Source organism: Ursus americanus, chromosome 26, assembly GCF_024610735.1.
Source record: "Ursus americanus isolate L20-20 chromosome 26, mUrsAme1.1.p, whole genome shotgun sequence".
In the NCBI taxonomy this organism is placed as follows: Eukaryota; Metazoa; Chordata; class Mammalia; order Carnivora; family Ursidae; genus Ursus; species Ursus americanus.
The window spans coordinates 17,859,324-17,879,280 of NC_142152.1; the positions used below are offsets into that span (position 1 = coordinate 17,859,324).

Consider the following 19,957-nt stretch of genomic DNA (forward strand, 5'->3'; position numbering starts at 1 on the left):
AAAAAGGGAGTTAGCTCTGTCCAGGCAGGGATCTATTAGACTCTGGCCATATACCCTCCATGACACCGTTCAATACTTCCACGTGCCAATCCTCTAGAGAAGTTATATGGTCCCCATACTCCAGATAAAGAAGCTGAGGCTCAGAGAGGCCACATCCTCACACTTCTCACCTTGCTTTCTGTGTATCTGGATGCCCAGGCAGTCGCAGGTTCCAGGAGGGCCGGGACTGGTCCTACCTGCTCACTCTCGTGTTCCCCAGTGCACCGTGCACGGCCCAGGCACAGCTGGCACGCAGTAAATAGTTGCTGACAGTTCTGATTTTTTATTAAAGGTGATTAACAGACACTCAGTAGAAACATCAGAATTGGAACTCAGATCTAAGTGCCTTCCAGGCCCATGCTTCTTTCACGGTCTGGCCCTTTGCATAGCATCCTTGTCACTGACTTGGCTGCTAAGGCAGTCCACAGTGGCTCTCCTTGGGACTGGGGCGCTCGGGGAGACCCACAGCTTCTCCCTAGGCTCTTTGCAGGATTGCTGCTCAGGGAGGCAGAGGCAGCTGCAGAGAATGGAGGGAGAAGTGCAGCCGGATAGCGTTCAGGGAAGCCTGTCCTGCAGACCTTGCGATGAGCTAGCTTGGCTCACTCCCAGAGCCAGCAGGTGGAAGCGATGCCGAGAGTGGGGCGCGGACAAGCCATTGCCTACTAAGGCTACAGTTGTTCTGTTTTCGGGTCTGAAGACGGCCCTTAGGCAAGCGGCAGGCCTTCTGATGGTCTCCGCAGCTGTCTGCAGGCATCACGGGGGGTCCCTCTGGAGCTGGGCTGTGCTCTACACGGTGTGATAAGTGGATAAGCAGGCTTCCAACTCAAAATCAGAGCTACATTGGCCGTTCTCAAAACAAGTTCTTCTGGGGCTGAAATACTGCTCACGAAAGCCCAACTGGAAGTTTGAGTAATTGTAGCTCGGATCCATGTAGCAGCCATGTGCCCTTGTGAGTGTGAAAACTGATATTCTTACAGGCAGCGAAGGGGCGGGGGCGGGGGTGGCAGGGCCAGGTAACTGGACCCTCGTCAGATGAAAATACCTACCTGACTATGAACCCATAAAGCTTCCGCAGTCGGGCACTGTGTACACCAGAGCCTTAGTTCCCTTTCTCTGCAGAGCAACTCCACATCGTGATTTTACATGCAGCGTGAACAAGGACAGAAGTAACTATTTATATCAGGCTCTCGTTAAAACAAGATTATTTTGAATTCCTGTGCCACGACTTTGGCAAATCAGGTGGCAAAGTCAAGGTATGGGACGCAGAAGTACTCACCAGCATTTACAAAGCAGTTCAGCTGAAAAATCAAAGTATTTACCGAGAGAGAATTTAGCACAGCAGCTCCAAGATCAACGGGCTCCACGGGCTGTGTGATCTTGGCAAGCTATTTAGCCTCTCTGTGCCTCAGAAACTTCATGTGCAAATTAGAACAATAGTAGTACTCCTATTAGTGTTGCTGTGTTAGATGAAATGCAGTGGCTGTAAGGCTTGGTGTGTGACCCATAGTAAGGATTCAGTAGAAACCGTGGTGGTGGTTAGTCTTAGTACGACTAAGGTAATGTTGGACAGTATTAGGGCTGTGGTGGCCCTCTTACAGACAGGATGTGAAAGCAAAGCTAGGAACTCAGAATAGGTATGATTTGGAATGATGAAGAACCAAAAACTTTCATTCATTCATTCAACAAACCTGTACTGATCACCTACTCTGTGTCAGTTGCTAGGGCACAGCTTTAAATAAATCACAGTCTTACCATCCAAGCATTCCAGGCCGGGGGAGGCAGCGTGATGGGGAGCAAGAGGGTGGTGAGGGGTCTGATCTGAGTATTCAGAGGTTTCATGTTGATGAAGAATGACTGAGAAGGTTGAATCGTTTGGGAGGGACAGGTTTATCAAAAGCCATCGGAGTCAAGGAGAGACATTTAGAAAGGGTGGAGCAGCTGTAGGGCATCTCAACAATGGGAATGACCTGAAAAGGTTTCCTCACCTGTAAAATGAGGGTAATCACAGAACCCACCTCAGAGGGTTATCGTGCGGATGGAGTAGGTGAAATCTGGAAAGTCTCTAGAATGGTGCCTGACAGTCAATGAGCTTCGTGCAGGGGGTAGGGGCTGTTATGGTGATGCCTCAACACGCAAAAAGTGCTTGGCACAGAAGAGGCCCTCAGTAAATGTTTAAATGGATGAACGAATGAATAAATGAAAGAGTATATGGGGCAGCGGATGTCATTATGGAAAAAGCTCTGAACTAGGTACCCATTCTAAGTCCACCTCCACCACTAACGGGCCTGTGGGTAAATCACTTCACAGGGCCTTTGTTTTTGCCATCTGGCAATGAGGGGCCTGAGCTTGATGGTGACCAAGGTTACTTCCAATGCTAAAATCCCATTGTACTAAAACATAATTCGAAGGTATGAGGAGGACAGAGAAATACACATTATACAGGTTCCCTGGTTTAGGAGATTGAGGTGAAGGATGTCACTCATGAAGACAAAGTTTGAGAAGGGAGTCAGTCCTTTCAGTACATTGAAATAAGACGGGGTCAGTATTTTCTTTTTTTTTTTTTTTAAGATTTTATTTGTTTATTTGAGAGAGAGAGAGAGCACAAGCCAAGGGGAAAGGCAGAGGGAGAAGCAGACTCCCCACCGAGCAGGGATCCCAATGTGGGACACGATCCCAGGACCCTGGGATCATGACCTGAGCTGAAGGCAGATGCTTAACTGACTGAGCCACCCAGGCGCCCCTCAATATTTTCTTATTGTTTAATTGCACATGTAATATATGAATCCATTCATTTCATAAAATTGTGAATGTTTTCTATTTTTATCACAGTAAGATGCAGTGAGCTTGAGATGCCAGGAGGTAGGATTGCCAGGCGTGAGGGTGAGGAGACAAAGATTTTCCAATGAGAAATAAAATATCTAAGAAAAACTAGCATCCGAGCTTAAAGCAGGTGCCCCAGATGCCCTGTAATAGGACTGGCTGTCACTGCCAATGGTCACTTGATTGGTTAGCACTGGTGAAGGCTACAGTAGAACAGACGAGCCCCAAGTTCCATATCAAGGAAAGGTCGACTCAGCAGCTACATCCTACCTCCCTAGTAGTGGCGAACAGACTCCCTAACATGGGACCTTCGCCACAGGGGAAGCAAGCTGAAAGCACGTGACCATGAAGCTCACGGTCGTCAGGAATGGTACCAGCTTTGCTTTACAACCCAGCTGGCCCATTCTGACCCAGATGGGTTAGAAATTTCTCAGGATGATTCTACTTAAATAAAGCCCACAGCGCAACCTGGGTTGGACTTTCCTGCATCCTGTGTTTATCCAGTACAAAACACTGCTTGGGATAGCATTGTCAAAGCAGCTTTCACCTCCACTGAGCTGCTCGGCCCCTGGGTCAACGAGACGAGCATGGTGGGGCTGGTGACAGCTTCCTCTTTAGGTAGCTCCCAATTCCACAGGCTGCCAAGACAGTGGTCCAAGAGAGTGAAGGACGTACCTTGTAATAGAGCAGATGCCCCTTTGTCAGACGTTATGGAGAGCTATGGCTGCCTGGTTCTCTGGAAAAGCTGGTAGGTGGAGGATTATGAAAAAAAGATGCATACATACCGTCATCACTTCATATCAACATAAACTATACAAAGAAACAATCGTTTGACAGCTTTTTGAGATAGGACCAAAGACTCTCTTTGATTATGGGCCCCAATAATTTGACTTTCTTTCTTAACTAAACCACACTCAAGATAAACCATCCAGTTTTGGCATCATTAAAGTGCATTAAGAATTTGAAAACAGGGAGCCTGGGTGGCTCGGTTGGTTAGGCATCTGCCTTCAGCTCAGGTCATGATCCCGGGGTCCTGGGATCAAGTCCCACATCGGGCTCCCTGCTCGGCGGGGAGTCTTCTTCCCCCTCTGCCTCTGCTGCTTCCCCTGCTTGTGCTCTCTCACTCTCTTTCTCTCTCTGTCAAATAAATAAATAAAATCTTTTTAAAAAAGAGAATTTAAAAACACTTCATTTTTAGGGGCGCCTGGGTGGCTCAGTCATTAAGTGTCTGCCTTCGGCTCAGGGCCTGATCCCAGGGTCCTGGGATCAAGCCCTGCATCAGGCTCCCTGCTCTGCTGGGAGCCTGCTTCTTCCTCTCCCACTCCCTCTGCTTGTGTTCCCTCTCTCGCTGGCTGTCTCTCTCTCTCTGTCAAATAAATAAATAAATAAAATCTAAAAACAAAACAAAACAAAAAAAACCTTCATTTTTTTAAAGATTTTATTTATTTATTTGACAGAAAGAGGCAGCGAGAGAGGGAACACAAGCAAGGGGAGTGTGAGAAGGAGAAGCAGACTTCCTGCTGAGCAGGGAGCCCGATGCGGGGCTCGATCCCAGGACTCTGGGATCATGACCTGAGCTGAAGGCAGACGCTTAATGGCTGAGACACCCAGGCACCCCATAAAAACACTTTAGAAACAACCTGTATGTGGACCCCTTTCAGATTTTTGTTATTTTTTTCCTCCATTTTCAGTTATTTCACCTCTACCAAACTCATGAGCAATTGTCTTAGCCAACTCTTCTATCAAGTTGTTCTGAACCATTCACCTGGGTCTTCATAGAAACAACAATTCTCTCTTTTCACATTAATTTCATTTGTGAAATGCAATATTTAGGGAACATACATTATTAAAATACGAGGTATGAGGGACATAAACAGATTTGAGAACAAACACAACTGACTCTGACTCTCACGTATGACTTGACGGGCATGAGCGGAAGCGTGAGCACACCAGAGCAGGCTGCCCGCCACGAGGTTGCAGCATACTGTAAGCTGCCAGGAGCACATCGTTCAGACCACATGGAGGAGCTTGATTGATCCAGCAAGGAGATGACTAGATCTCCTAGTATAACTAAGTCGTCAAACCACGGGTCAGCCACAGGTCCTCTCTGCCCTTCTCTCCTGGTCATCCTATTGGTCATTCATACAGCTCATCTGTTGTCTTCCCTGGATCGTTCTTCTTGGCACTGGAGAAGGAGGGAGATACTGAAGAAGCAGAAGTAGGGAGAGGAAGTGATGAAGGCAGGTCTCAGAAAGAATCCTCTGGCAACAGAGGGCCAAGAACTCTTCTTTAGCTTGGGAGGAGGGACCCAAATTGTCCACGCTTTCTTTCCACTGTCCATACACTCCACCTGGCAGGCTGGCACTGGTGGGAGGTGTAGGAATTCAAGCTGAGTAGGACGCAGCCTCTGTCCTCGAAGAGCCCTCAGCCTAGAGCAAGTAAACCTATGATTACAGTGCACTGGAATTAAGTTTCTTGGGTTCGGCAGATGCTCTGGAACACAGAGCTGGGTCTTCCAAGATTAGGAGGAGGTTGCCAGAGAGAGGAAAAGAAGAGGGAAATGGAAAGACCTTCCGTACGGGCAGAAGCATGGAACTGAAAAGGATTTGGTAGCCTGACATGCCTGAGGGAGACTAAGAAGGAAGAGGTTGACAAGGTAAGCAGACTGGATCTTAAAGAACCAAGTATTCCACCTTAAAGAGCCCAACCATTCTTCTGAGGTCGCTGAGGAAGCAGCGCAGGGAGTGTAGGCAGGAAGGTAACATGATCATACTTGTAAAAGCTGCCCCTGGTGGGGGATGCTTGGGGTGAAACAGAGTGAGGAGGATGAAAGGAAGCAGTCAAGACTTGGGAGATGAAGTCCTCATCCGATTCTGACCTTCAGGAAGATTCCGGCAGGTTAGGTGCCATGGCTTCCACACAGAAGCATATTCTGCACAGCGCAGGGCTGGGCATGCAGGGAAGGCTGGATGGATAGCTGGACAAGTGCATGGACAGACAGATGGATGGATTTGTGACACCACCACACTGCTGGTTTTGCACATGTCATTTCTCTTCTTCCCCCAGCCATCTATCTCTGTAAGAGGACAATGCAGAATAAAGCAAGGCTGGAACTGGCGGATTATGAAGCAGTAAGTACGGTTATTTTTCAGCTCAGGTGTGGGAGGAGAGTTGAACTGTGACTGCGGCTCTGTTTCTCCTTCTATTTTCCCTTTTTTCTCTCCCTAGTCCCTTTCAGACAATGGAAAAGAAGTCCCTTGTATTTCCCCTCCTTTGTTCTCACCTCTTCTTACCATCCAATAAAATTACATCTTTATACAAAGAGCTCTCAAAACTCAGCAATAAGAAAACAAACAGCTCAAAAATGGCCAAAAGACTTGAACAGATACTTCACCAAAGAGGACATTAAGGACGACAAATAAACACCTTAAGAGATGTTCAACATCAGCAGCCGTTAGGGGAGTAAAGATTATATGCATGTGGAGATGCCACTACAGACCTGTTAGAGTGGCCAAAATAAAAAGTCCTGGGAGTGCCAAGTGGGAGCGCAAAATGGCACAGCCAGTCCGGAAACTGGTTTGGCAGTTTCTTATGAAGTTAAGCATACACTTCCTATATAACCAAGCAGTCCCGCTCCTAGGCACATACCCCAGAGAAATCAGAACTTCTGTTCACACAAAAACCTGGGTATAGCAGCTCTGTTTGTGATAAACAGAAGCTGAAAGCAACCCAAATGTGCTTTAGGAGGTAAAGGGTGAAATGAACGTTGGTATGTCCATTCAGAGGAATACTCCTCTGTGGTGAAAAGGAGTAAACTATTGGTCCACACGACCCCTTGGATGAGTATTCAAGACATTATGTGGAATGAAAGAAGCCAGTCTCAGAAGATTACAAACTGTCTGATTCCATTTATATGACATCCTTGTAAATACAGAACTATCATGAGGGAGAACAGATCCCTGGTTGCTGGGAGTTACAGATGGGGGTATAATGTGGCTATAAAGAGACAGCACGGGGCATTTTTTGGAGGTGATGGAACTATTCTGTATCCTGATTGTGGTGTATGTATGTATGGATTCATACATGTGTTAAAATGCATACAGGGGGCAATATGAGAATTTTTAAAACTTAATATTTGATCATTTTTAACGGCATCTTTAAATCCAACTCCCCCATTCTTGGCAGTAGGTTCTAAGGACCAAATCCAATCCAGAAGATCAGATATGTGTCAGACAAAGTATATACATTCCCAGTTCTGCTCCTGCACCACCTTCTTTCACAAAATGTGATTCCTGCAAAAATCGGAGGCCCGGCCACACTCACACTCATTCCCATTTAACAGAACCAAGGCACAGAGGATTTGAAGACTCAGATCATTTTTTAAATATTTCAAATTTATGGTTGCAAACTCTTTCCCCCAAACCAAACTTTATATGGGTCACAGAGAATCTGGGAAACTGACCCGATTTTCTCGTACCCTCCAGAAGGCACGGAAGCTGCTGAGCCATGAAATGACTGAAGAGCTGGCAGTGAGGGGGAGGGGCGGCTCTGGGCACAGTGAGGAGTCCTTCCCCGGTAATCCAACATTCACAGGACTTACAGCTCCTTCCTTCCAGACATCCCTCTCGTGCTGCCTCAGTTTCCCACGATAAGTGTGAGGCCCACTGCATCAGACTTTGTCGTTCTCGGGGACCTGTCACAAGCTAGTGGGGAAACGTGGTGCAGTTGACCCAGGGCCTCAGGACCTGGCCGAAGTGTGCTTATCAGTGCGAGCCATTACATATAAAGATGTTGGAACATGATGACCTTCCCAAGCAAACCCTAGCATGGTCGTTCTGTGGACCTGAGCATCCTGGGCACCCAGTTCCTATCCCCATCAGCCCTCCTGTGCCAGCTGTCACCGCTCCTTCAGAATCCACTCTCCTACTTCTGCACACCCAGTGCGAGGTGCCACATCCCCTCCTAACATGACCTGTCAGAAAGACCCGGCCTGCAGAAGCATGTGCCCATCCCTGCTGTGTCTCTCTTCCCCATATTTTCCATGTTTTCGAAAAGGTCCTAAACAGAAACAAGATAGCATCAACTCCAGATATATTTTATTCAGTTGTCTCCTCTCTTGCCATATAATGTTCTGCTTTGGTATTTGTAAAGAATATGGCATTAAGATGTTCTTTCAGGTTGAAGTTCTGCCTAAAAGTGGGTTAGAAAATGTAAAAAGTATTTTGTTTTCAAAATTCAGTAATTTTATTAATTTTTTTCTGATGACATAGTCTCTTTGTAAAACCAAAAATTCAAACAGCAAAGAAAGGAAAGAACCTGCAATCCTTCTCCCCTACCCTTTCTTCTGTACATACATTTTTTCCTCTGCAAAAAGAGAAAAAAAAAAAAAACCTTGACTCATACCCGGAACATTATTCTGTAAGCTGCTTCTTTCCCCAGTCTTATGCTGTAAGTATATTGAGAATCTTTCCACATCAATAATAATAATCTACATTATTGGTTTTGATGGCTGCCTAGTATTCCATGGTATGACTGTTCATAATTTATATAACTGCCCCCTAATTGACTGATGTGTAGGCATCACTGGCTTTGCTTCCTATGAACAGTGGAAGAATCGAAAGAACAGGGTTTTTTTGAGGTGCTCGTACATTGAGCCTTGGTAATGACTGAGTTTACGTGGGTTGATCTTGAACTGAAGCTCCTTTTATATTAATAACCCACTAATGAGAGTAATCAATTAGTTTTGGCATGAGCTCTATGAAAATCCATAGCATAATGTGGGATCTGTGCTTGCATTCCATCAGAATTAGGTGGATCATTAGGGGACCTGTCAAACACCCCCCTCACTGTCCTATCATGCCACCAGGGAAGCCTACAGACTTAGAGAAAAGGCATCTCCCCTCTTCCTCTAAAGACAGCCCTGGACACCTTTTCTTTCTTTCTGTTTTTGGGTTTCCCTTTTCATGAACATCACAAATATAGACACTCCTTTTTCTCCTGCTTTTGAATCCAACCTTTCAAAGGCATGGTTGCCAGGTCATCAGCATTTCCCTTTCCTGCCACCTTCCTGGGCCCCTGCTTGCTGGAAGATGAGTCTTGAGAAATCCCTTCTTGCTTTTGCTCTCGGAGATGTCTGATAGACTTCAAAGAGTCCCCTCGTCCCTTCCCCAAATCCGGCATGAATAGCCACAAACCCTTCTCCCAATCTTCGGTGGCGGTGATGACAAGGGCTATGTGAGTTGTGTTTGTACAAAACACACAAGAGAAGAGGAATCAGGTGAACCACAAAGACTTCCGATTTAATGGGTGTGTAAATGAATATTAATCGTTCTACTCTGTATAGCAGGGTCTGGTGCAGAATCACATTGGGTTCACATACAGTGGATTTAAAGTGGGGCGCTGCTATTCTGTGGGGAGTAACCAAAATAGATGACTGCCTTGTAATAAAGCATAGGTGTCGATGTGCAAACTTACAAAGATTAATGTCTTCTCGTTGGTTTTCATTTCTCATTAGGAAAACTTAGCAAGACTCCAGAGGGCCTTTGCAAGGAAGTGGGAGTTCATCTTTATGCAAGCAGAAGCACAAGTGAAGTAGGTGAACTTAACGGAGACCCTGGAAAAGAGAGAAAGACTCTCTGGAACGTGGAGGTGGTGTGAGAGTGGTTTCCTTCCACAGCCGGCCAGCCATAGATGGTCAAATGCTATCATCTTGCATGAGAGCCGCAGAGTAGAAATCAAGGTCAAGATGGAGAAGTTTCATCTTTGTAATCAGTGGCACTCTGAAATAACTTCAAAACATGGGTTCTAGCAGGAAATGGGCTTGTTCCCCAATGTAGAAATCTGGTTAGAAGATGTTCCTATTTCCTAAAGAGATTTCCAAGAATTCTTCTGTGCTTGGGGGCTGAAAAACATCAGACCCACTTTTCTGGAGAGTCTCTCTTCATAGGAAAACATGTTGGGGCTTTCGGGAAGCCAGCCCTTCTCCCTTTCCTCCCAGGGTAGGGGTTCAGAACCAATCAAAAATAAGGCACAGAAGTCAGACGTTGGAGTCCAGTGTGTTAAGATTATTACTGATAAAAGCCAAGTTCTAGGGCATGACTTTGGATCTGTGACCACAGATCCTTACCCTGGAATTCAACTCGCCCATGCTGAGCAGAGCCCCTCACCCCAGGGCAGAGTTGACCCCTGTGAGTTCACTGCATGAAGATGACAGGCATCCTGAGAACAGGCTGGCCCACACGGGGCCCAGAGAGCGCCGACCCGAGCTTTCTCAATTTCATCTTTCAGATCCACCAACAAAGTGAAGGCCCTCTTTCTCCCCCAGATACAGTAGACGAAAGACTAGCTGGAGTGTTTCTCCCATACTTTTCCCTCCCAGGGAGTAGAGTGGAAATTCCTACCTCCCTAAGGAAACATGAGAAGTGGCCAATACATGGCCCCCCACCCACAAGCATGGTTGTCAACGAGGTCCTTTCAATTCTGGGAAATGAACTTGCTTGGGTTGGGTTCTGTCTTGCCCTCTCCAGCAAGGATCTCTGATTTAGCTGGGAGTGTTACTAGAAAAAGTGGGAGAGAGGAAGGAATGAGAAAGGGACGCTGAGCTAGGCAAAGGCAAGAACCTTTTCTCTGGACGCCACTTGTCCCTGAGCCGTGCCCCTCCGCACTCCGTGGGCAGCATTGCAGCCCATCACCCAGGGCTGGGTCTCAGGCTGTGTGCTGAGCATCGATCACAGGTGTGGTCGTAGTTGGAAATGACCCAAGGACTTTGGGTACGGTGGCTGGCATGGTGCCATGGCTCTCCCCCTCCCTCTGCAGTCTCTGCCTTTCCCCCTCTGCCCACAATTCCACATGCCTGCAGACCACCCCCAGTGCTGCCAGCAGCCCGGGAGGGAGGTGGGCACTGGACACTGGATGCTGAGCTGAGCTGGAGGAGCCATGGCCCCTGAGGAGAGAGAAAGTGGGAGGGGGGCTGAGGGGAGAGAAGGAGGCAGAATGGAGCCTGTGTACTCAGAGGCCACTGCGAAGCAAAGAGGAGAGATAATTTGTACTTCCAGGATCTCCCAGCATCGCACGTTGAAAAAGGAGGGGAAATTGTCACTTTGTACATATATGGTATTTCTCGATTAACTTTTATGATTAACTCCGTGATTACATTATAATTGTGGGCCGTTGAAGTACACAGTAATTATCACAAAAATCACAGGATGATTATGTTTTATTTCAGGCCAGTAAACTAAAGTGTTCCCAAGAGAGCCAAGAACCAGAAGTGACACAATTACTCTGTTACTTTTTACTTAGGTAATATGAAGTAATACAGGCTTTAAAAAAAAAACAAAAAACAAAAAACCAACAACCTCTTATCTATTTACTGATCAGAACATGAAGAATTTGTCTTTGTCACCTGTAATTTCCCTCCTGCAATTTGTGCCTCCCCCAGCTGAGGCCAGTAATATTTGCCTTCTGGATCTTGTCCATGCTAGGGCTGTTTCTCTGCGTTTAGAAAGCCAGATGCTTTAAGTGACTTTTAGATGCAATTGCAGTATTTTGAAGACATTTCTGTGGATTCTGAATCTAAAGCAAACTTTCGAATTGGAGACTGAAACACTGCAAGCCTATGGTTATTTTCTTTCCTATAATTTGAATACGTAGAATCCACTTTGATGGGGGGCACGCCCATGGATAATTCAGTTCTGAATAATCTCAATCATAATTGTTCACATGGACAGTTGGATTCTGGTTCTCTCCTTAGGCCCACCACGTTCAGTCCACATCTCTGATGACTTGCAGTCCAGCCTAAACCAAGAACTCTTCCCACGTGTGGACTTGTTGAGATTTCCCTCGGGGAATGGCCCGCCCCTGTGTTACAGCTCTGCAGAGAGCAGGGACCACACAGCTGCCAATAGCCCTGTGTGCTCTAAGCTCCTAGGAGGAGGGGCCTCTCATTTCCCTTTTTTGCTCTTTCAGGATAGATCGGAAGAAGGACAAGACAGAAAGGAAAATTTTGGATAGTCAAGAACGGGCCTTTTGGGATGTGCACAGGCCAGTGGTGAGAAAGCACTGCTTGCTTCTCTGTGTTTTTGTTTTGTTTTTTCTTTCCCTCTTGCTTCACTTGAAAGAAAAGACTATCTTTAGCCACCAGGTGTCTCATTCTTAAAATTAAAGAGCATTGCTAAACTTTGTGAAATCGGTTTTGCTGTCCCAGATTGTCTGGAATGTATGTCAGTTCCAGCGTTTAAGAATTATTCATCCATGAAAATATGGACTTGGAAAAGGAGAACCGTGGGAATTCCCCCCGGGATCTCTGGGCCCTGGAAGTTTACAGCCCCAAATAAGCAGTTTCTGGGTTTTCTTTTGTTTTGTTTTTTTAATATATTTGGATGTTCCCAAATTGGGTGCATGAATATTTACAGTTGTTAGAACTGCTTGTTGGATTGTCCCCTTTATTATGACGTAGTGCCCTTCTTCACCTCTCGTTTGTCTTTGGTTTTAAGTCTAGTTGTCTGATAGAAGTATGGCTAACTCCAGCTTTCTTTTGACATCCATTTGCATGATAGATGTTTCTCCATCCCCTCACTTTCAATAAGCAATTTCCGTTTATACCGTCATTTGACTCTAAATCGTAGAATAATCTTCCTCAAATGCGGCCCGTTGTCAGTATCCACAGTAGTTATTCTGCAAAGTAGCCATGCACACGGAATTAGCCAATGCTGAGCCATTATCCTGGGGACATACAGGGTTAGGTTCCCGTGAGCCCCTGGTCACTATCTTTTCTTCATCTGATCGATAGGTAACCATGTCTAAAGCCTGTTTCTGTTTAAAGACATCTTATTTAAAGTATGCTGTTGATTCACGGCCACCATGCCTGACACACCTGTGTTCTCTGTCACACGCCCCACAGCCCTCTTGCACGTAGGAACACTGCACGGCACATCACACTATGCTTGGGGGCCATGTTAAACAGCAAAAGCACAACAAAAAGCACAGAAATGTGGAAACGGTGGTCCTAAATAGACCATCACAAGGATGTTTGTTTACAGTACGAGATGAAACAAGAAGGCAGAGCCTCGACTTAGTCAGCCTCCCTGGGAACACACACGTCAGGCCGCTCATAGTCTTTGCTGCTCTGCACGCGTCCACGAATGATCACGAATGCACCACTAATAGGGACTTGGAGGTTATGAATAAAGTTTAGCTCGTAGGTGAATTCACAAATACAAAACCCATGCATAATGACGTTCGACTGTATTTCTAATTTCCTATGTGTAAAACAAATCTTGCCTTTTCCTCATGGAATGGAACTAGAATGAGGAAACTGTCAGCCCTTCCTAAAAGCTGGTTAAAAGCAAAACCCAAAAACTAATTCCCCATCATAATATTGGATTGTTGTTAGATGGTCAGATAATGTGTAGTAACAAAGGCTGGGGCTGAACCTATCTGGCCATTCTGAATAAGAAGTTTACTCTAGGGGCGCCTGGGTGGCTCAGTCAGTTAAGCGTCTGCCTTTGGCTCAGGTCGTGATCCTAGGGTCCTGGGATCGAGTCCCACATTGTGGTCTTTGCTTAGCACGGATCCTGCTTCTCCTTCTGCTCCTTCCCCCCACTTGTGCTCACTCTCTCACTCTCTCTCTCTGACAAATAAATAAAAATCTTAAAAAAAAAAAAGAAGCTTGCCTTATAAACTGTACACTCTACCCTCTACATGTCACCCCTGGATAGTGGGAGGTAGGCTTTGATATTTCGTGTGGGGACTCTATGCAGGAACACATACTGAAGACGAAACTCTTTGTAAAAGGAATTGTAAATGGCCAAGTGGAGATAATCATGTAATATCTGTAATGGGAAAGACAAAGACTGGGTCTGATGGTGTCACTTGGGTTACAGTCGAAGGTGTGATTTTCATTTAGTAATTTATATGATGATTTTTTTTTTTTTCTCAGCCAGGCTGTGTGAACACAACAGAAATGGATATCAGAAAATGCCGGCGCCTGAAGAACCCACAAAAGGTTAAAAAGGTTCGCTAGTTTAGCTGAATTAAAAATTCTTGATGCAAATAGCCCTTCTGTTTCTGGTACTGTTCAAACAGTCATTTGCTATTTGTTAATTCTACCCCGTTTTGTCCTTTGAAACCATTTCATTCATTCATTCTACAAATATTTGTGGAGGGGCTGATGTGTACTTGGCACCGTTCTTGCTGCTGAAATACAGTGAGGAGTCATCACAAAGCCCACAGGTTGAGGGGGCGGTGGAGGGGTTGAACCCCCAGGCAGTCAGGAGGGTTGTGTCAGGAAAGTGCTGGATGGTACTGGGGGTGGGGGGCAAGGGACCCCGGACCGGGGGCTTCCTGAGAGCTTCCAAAGCAGGCTCAGGTGTGCTGAGGTGTGCGGAGTAGGTAGCAGTTGGCTCTGGGGAGGAAAAGAAACTAAAAGAACAAAAACTTTCCAGGTCCCACAGGGGAAGGTGAGCTTAGTACTTTGAAAGTCTTTTATGTAGCTAGATCATCCAAATTCGAATCACCACGGTACCCAGCTGTCAGTGGGCCAACAATCATTGATTTGTGTTTCACTCTCTTGCAAGGGGCCATGGTCATGGCATACTCAAGGGTGCCACACTCAGCCTGCCCCACGGCTGGTATATCCCAACTTCACCGCGGCACCAAGGACCATATTGTGGGAGAATACGTCTGTCCCCATAATATTAATTTCAAAAGGTTAGAGATGTGCCCCCCCGAGACATTCCTATTTCTTGTAATGACCAATGCTCTCATTTTCTCAAACACACACACACATACACACACACAATATGACATAAATATCAACTTCTTGAATCTTATTCTTTACTGAGATAGCTATGCCCTAGTGGGTATTAGCCTTTATGACGTTAGTCTTAAAACATCCTCATTTAATCTTTAAGGGCCCCCTAATTCTAATACTCCAGAATTTCGTGGACCTCACACCCACTCTATCTGAGCTCTTCTTGATTTTATAGATCTCAGCTACACGTTGCATAGTTGTCAGGGTTTCATTTCATTCCCAAAGCAAAGATTGTCTTTCATCTGTCTCCAGCACAAGGGAATGCTTAAGAAGCAGCCATAACACGGGGAGAAACTGAGGCCAGAAAGCTGTTTGGCTGAAAAAGAAAGAATCCGAAACCCTGCCATCTCAAATCTGTACCAGATGAGCATGTCATCTGCCAGGGAACAGAAAATCTAGAGAGGATCTTTCATGCATAACTTTTAACAGTTGTTCTTGAACTTTCTTGTGCCTCAGAATCACCTGGGCCATTTGATAAAAGTACGGGTCCCCAAGCCCCACCCACAAAGACTCTGATTCGGTAGGTCCGAGGTGGGGCTCAGCAATGTGCACCTTTACCGAGTACCCCCAGATGATTCTTTGCAGATGGTCTATGGACCATATTTGGAGACACACTGATATTCAAGAGACTGTTGCAGCTTAGTGAGAGGAAAGATCTTCTAACAGTGGTGGCCCAAAGATGGGCCAAGCTGCCTCGAGAGGAAGAGGTCCCCTCACTGTAGAAGTTTGCACAGAGGCTGATCCTTTATTGTCAGGATGTCACAGAGGGGACTGGAAGCATCAAAAGAGCTCTTGCAGTACCTGCCCCTAAGGCGCCCTGCAACTCTGAGGGTGCGTGATTCTATCTTCTTGCTTCTCCTCTAGTCAGTGTATGGCGTGACTGAAGAGTCCCAGTCGCAAAGCCCCGTGCACATACCCAGTCAGCCAATCAGGAAAACTACAAAAGAGGACATCCGGAAACAGGTGAATGAATTGACTACTACACTCCCGGGAGGAGACGTGACCAATTTGAAAACCCTTTGAATGCTCACCTCTGAAGGCTGAGTGAGCTTTGAGTTCCTGGAAACCACAGTGGAACCCAGCTGTGGATGACTTGAACCTCTGAGTGCTGTGTGCGAACAACCCACGGAAGCTTGAGAGGAAAAAATCTCCACCGAGTTCCCCCCGCAGTTAGTAGAGAAGGACGTAAAGGAGTTATCCCAATGCCTCGGGGTGCCCACAGAATGCTGTGGGGGCTGAAGGGGGGAGGGAAAGATGTCATGGAGTCCTTAAAATTATAATGCACTTATAGAGTAAGCCAGCCCAGAACCAACGACTTTATTGCTGTGATTCAAAAGGCAAGTTTACAAATAAAGAAAGCCCCACTCTCAGTGCCACGTCAGCATTATCTGGTTCAATGTTGTCGTCCTTCATGATGAGAAGCTAACTGGTCAACCCAGGTCAGCAGACAATGGCGAATTACATTACTCCTTTCTAGGGTTCACTGGCAATGAAGTAACTTTAGGGTCTTTACATTATGTTTCACTGGCTTCTAGAGGGAAACCCAAAGGTGCCTGCCCTTGACACGTTTATTTGGGGTGGGGAAGAGGAAAGAAATGTATGTGAAGTCGCTATTTGAGGATCTAGTCGCGTCCACCAAGCGCATGGTGGGTGAGACGTAGGTGTGCAGCAGGAAATCACTGGAAATTAGTACAACCAGTTATTTACGGTGCCTGTAAAGTGTTGCTAGGCTTTGTAGGATATACACCACTGCCTTTAAGTTTGCAATCACTTTTGGGAGTCGAGACTCCGGCTACAGCACAGTACAGGAGAATATTAGCACAGGCTAAATTGTGGAGTGTGATTCCTGAGTGTGGTGGGAATTTCCAAAAGGGCCAGTGATTGTTGGAATGCAAAGCTGGAGGGTTGGCAAAGCCTGGCCAGAGATGCTGTTTGAATATTGATGGAAATACAAGGTTTGGGTTCATGGGGTAAAAGGGGGGGGGAGTCAAGTTTGGTCTTAACACTTCTGTTCTCTCTTTCCCCAGATAACATTTTTGAATGCACAGATTGACAGACATTGTTTAAAAATGTCCAAAGTGGCTGAAAGGTATGTTTCCCCCTCAATAATATTGCTGCTTTCTTCTAATTGAATGGAGGAGAAATGTTACGGGGTCATGGCTAACAAGTACGCACCCCACCGAGAGGCAGACCAGAGTCATTTCTTAAACTGATGAGTGAAAAAACCACAGGCCCCATGCGAGTACAGCTAAGACAGCAGACCTCCCTTGAGTGATGTCAAGAAATGTTTTGCTGCTGAAGGTTTTCAGGGGGTGGCCACGGGGCCTTGTCAACCCAGGAAGAATGTCCTTAAAAGCTACATAATGCACTTTTGCCTTCAGCCTCTTGATTAATTCAAATGGAATTGCTCTCTTTTCAGCTATAAAACGCCCAGATTCACTTTATAGGGGGGTGGAAATGATGTGTGCCCTTCGAGGTGCTGGCCGCACACATAGGAGGGGGCCGGGCCATCAGGAGGCATGCCACCTCCACACGCCATCAACCACAGAACTGCAGCAAATCAACTGTAAAGAAAATATTTGGCACCTCCAGTCTGGCTTCCTCGGGAGCGTTTGTGCGACAGTCTGCACCCGTAGCTGCTTCCCTCCCACCCCGTTAATGCAGGGGAAACTCCATTTTGTCAACTAAATGGTCTGCTTTTTGAATCCTCAGTGAAAGGAAGAGACCACCTGGGGAATCCGTGATGGAATACATCTGATCGGACAGTCCCACGCTGAACGTTTGTTCATCCATATGCTACTGTTTAAGCGATGACCAGTATCGGAGGGATCAAGGGCTTAAGCTGGGTCTTAGCATCTGCTGGATATCAGCGTAAAGTGGGTCCTTTAAACCCAGCTCACACAGAGGGCCTTTCCCTGCCGGCCCCCAGGTTGATCTGTAAACTCTTTCTAGATAAATAACAACAAATCGAGGCGAAGAAAATCCCACTCCCAAACCCAAAGTCCTAAATGAACACCCTGTGTTCAGGGGGGCCAAGGACAGCCCTGGATGTGGGCTGGCATCTCTGTCTATTCCGGGACTCGCTGGTAATGTCCCTATTGACATTCTGGGCAGTCCTGTGCATTTTAGCAGCATTCCCGACTTCTACCTACCAGATGCCAAAACTCACCTCACAATCATGACAGTCAAAAATGTCTTCAGACATCATCAAACATTTCCGGGCAGGGCCAGGAGGGAGGCAAAATCGCCCCAAGTAAGAATCACCGAGATTCCCATTTTCCCCAACACCACCGCTCCGGAAGGTGGCCGGTGGCTGGAGCTCAGCTCACACTTTGACACAAATTACTGTGGAGTCGGGGCCACCGCTCACTCTGCCAGCCCCAGGGCTGCCTCCCCCGACTGTCATGATGTGGGGCTTCCCAAGTACCAGGCTCTAAAGTTGCTTTTCCGATCTCGCTGTGGTTGCCTTTGTCCCAGAGAATGCCCATAAGTGAGGTGGCAGGATGACCTTGCCTGCGTTGGTACCGTAGCCTGTAAGGGACTCCGGGCTTCTTTCTCTGCGCAAGGGGGCCAGGAATGGCTGTCCTCGTGTGCTGGGAGAATCAGTGCTCGTGACACCTTGCCTTTGAAGGGCACGTGAGAGTTTGCAGTCCTAGGAGAGCATGTGGGGGGCGAGGGGAGAGGGACGGGAGCATCTTTCCTTGGGTCAAGTCGTTCAGGTCCAGTGGTTTTGAGCAGACAGTCCAGGCAGGGATGGCTTCAGAGTGGGGTTTCCCAAACCCTAGCTCTGGGGGTTTGGATCCGGTGACTCCACATGATCCAGAGGAGCCGGCATTTTGCAAGTGGACTGAGCAGGGCTCCGAGGATTCGGGGAGACCACTGACCTGAGAGCTCACAGGAGAAGGGGTACCCAGCTTGGTCTGACCTCTGCGGCTATGGGGCAAGAGCCTGAACCAGTCAGCCCAAGGAAGCCCACTGACCCCTGGCTGGTGTGCTGGGGCCTGAGGCCAGGCAGGGAGACAGTCCAGTGGGGTGGGGAGCCTGGCAGGGCCTGGTGTGTGTTTGTTTGTTTTCCGCTGTCAGGGAGGGTCCCCCCCGGCACCATCTCATTATGCCCGAGAGGCTGCTCCACTGGCACCGGAGGGACTATTCCAGCCCGCCACTCCTCACTCCCAGCTCGAAGCTTCGGGAGTCTCCGCCCAGCAGAGACTGGATTTTATTCCCAGCAGCAGTAACTGGCAACTTTTCAATGTGACACAAGGGTTTTTCATTAGAAGCGCAAGGAAACTCCCAGATAGAGAGGAGGAGGGAGAGGAGACGGGTGTGAGCTGGAGATAAAGCTGCCTGGAGCCTCTGCCTGTCAGCGGCTCGGCGTGGGCGGGGACGGGGAGGTGGTGCTGGCAGCCGGCCTTGGGTGCACTGCTCTGCTCACCGGAGCTGAAAGCTGCGCTGTCTCAGGTGGGCGCACACATCCCCGTGCCGGGGCTGCTGTCGCTGGGCCCGCGGCAGGTGACGGGTGTAATTAGCCGTCAGACGAAGGACCTCATCCCCCTGAGAACAGGCACCTGTCATTCAGTTCCCCACGAGCTGATGCTGGGAAGAGGCGTCAGGACTGGTGATGGGCTCAGGGTTGTGGTCAAAGGTTGTGGCCACACCCAGCCAGCAAGGGAATAAGGACACTTGCCTACGGAAGGAGCAGAGCAGAACGATTTAGGGGATGGGTGTGGAGCCATCCCTCCGGGCTGGGATCCTGCCTCTGCTATTGTCTAACTGTGTGACCTTGGGCAGGTAGCTTTATCTCTCTGTGCCTCTGTTCTACTCCTTTAAAGGAGAGAGTGCGGTACGGTTAATAAGTTCATCCAGGACCCGAGCTTCACCCAGTCCTTGGCACTTACTACATATGCAGTGAATATGAACCATTATTTTTATCACTTTCCCCTGTGGTGCTTAATGGTGTCTTGGAAAGGAGCAGACTTCAGGTACATGGAACAGAATGAACGGGATGTACGGTGTTCAGAGGAAGCAGCAAAGGGCAAGCCTAGGAGTGAAGCTGGTCCTGAAGAAGGCAGCTTTGTGCGGATGCAGTTCCCCCGCCCTGTCTCTTTTCAGTCCGCTGCAGAGAGCCCTGCGGGCCACCCACGAAGGCTGGCCCTGCCGTCCACGTCTGTGTGTCTGCCCCTGGCTGCCTCCCGTGGCACCACTAGTCTGGCACCTCTGAGGAAGGAAGGGCCAGATGGGAAGAGTTTGGTTCTTCTGTGCAGATCTTCTCCAGTCATCCCGGTTTCAATC

The 19,957-nt window shown here is 47.5% G+C and overlaps 1 protein-coding gene across 14 annotated transcripts in view; it reads left to right on the forward strand.

Annotated features, from left to right (window-relative positions):
* The window catches only part of RGS6 (regulator of G protein signaling 6), a 554,007-nt gene that overhangs the window by 458,795 nt on the left and 75,255 nt on the right, over positions 1–19,957 (forward strand). For 12 of the 14 annotated variants that reach the window (XM_087856077.1, XM_087856080.1, XM_087856087.1 and 9 more), the window contains 6 exons: positions 5,926–5,990; positions 9,374–9,450; positions 11,824–11,905; positions 13,796–13,870; positions 15,533–15,631; positions 16,696–16,757. In XM_087856077.1, coding sequence (XP_087712203.1) covers positions 5,926–5,990; positions 9,374–9,450; positions 11,824–11,905; positions 13,796–13,870; positions 15,533–15,631; positions 16,696–16,757 — 460 coding nt within the window. The remainder of the gene's footprint in view (positions 1–5,925; positions 5,991–9,373; positions 9,451–11,823; positions 11,906–13,795; positions 13,871–15,532; positions 15,632–16,695; positions 16,758–19,957) is intronic. The other 2 variants (XM_087856086.1, XM_087856079.1) reach the window with 1 other exon arrangement.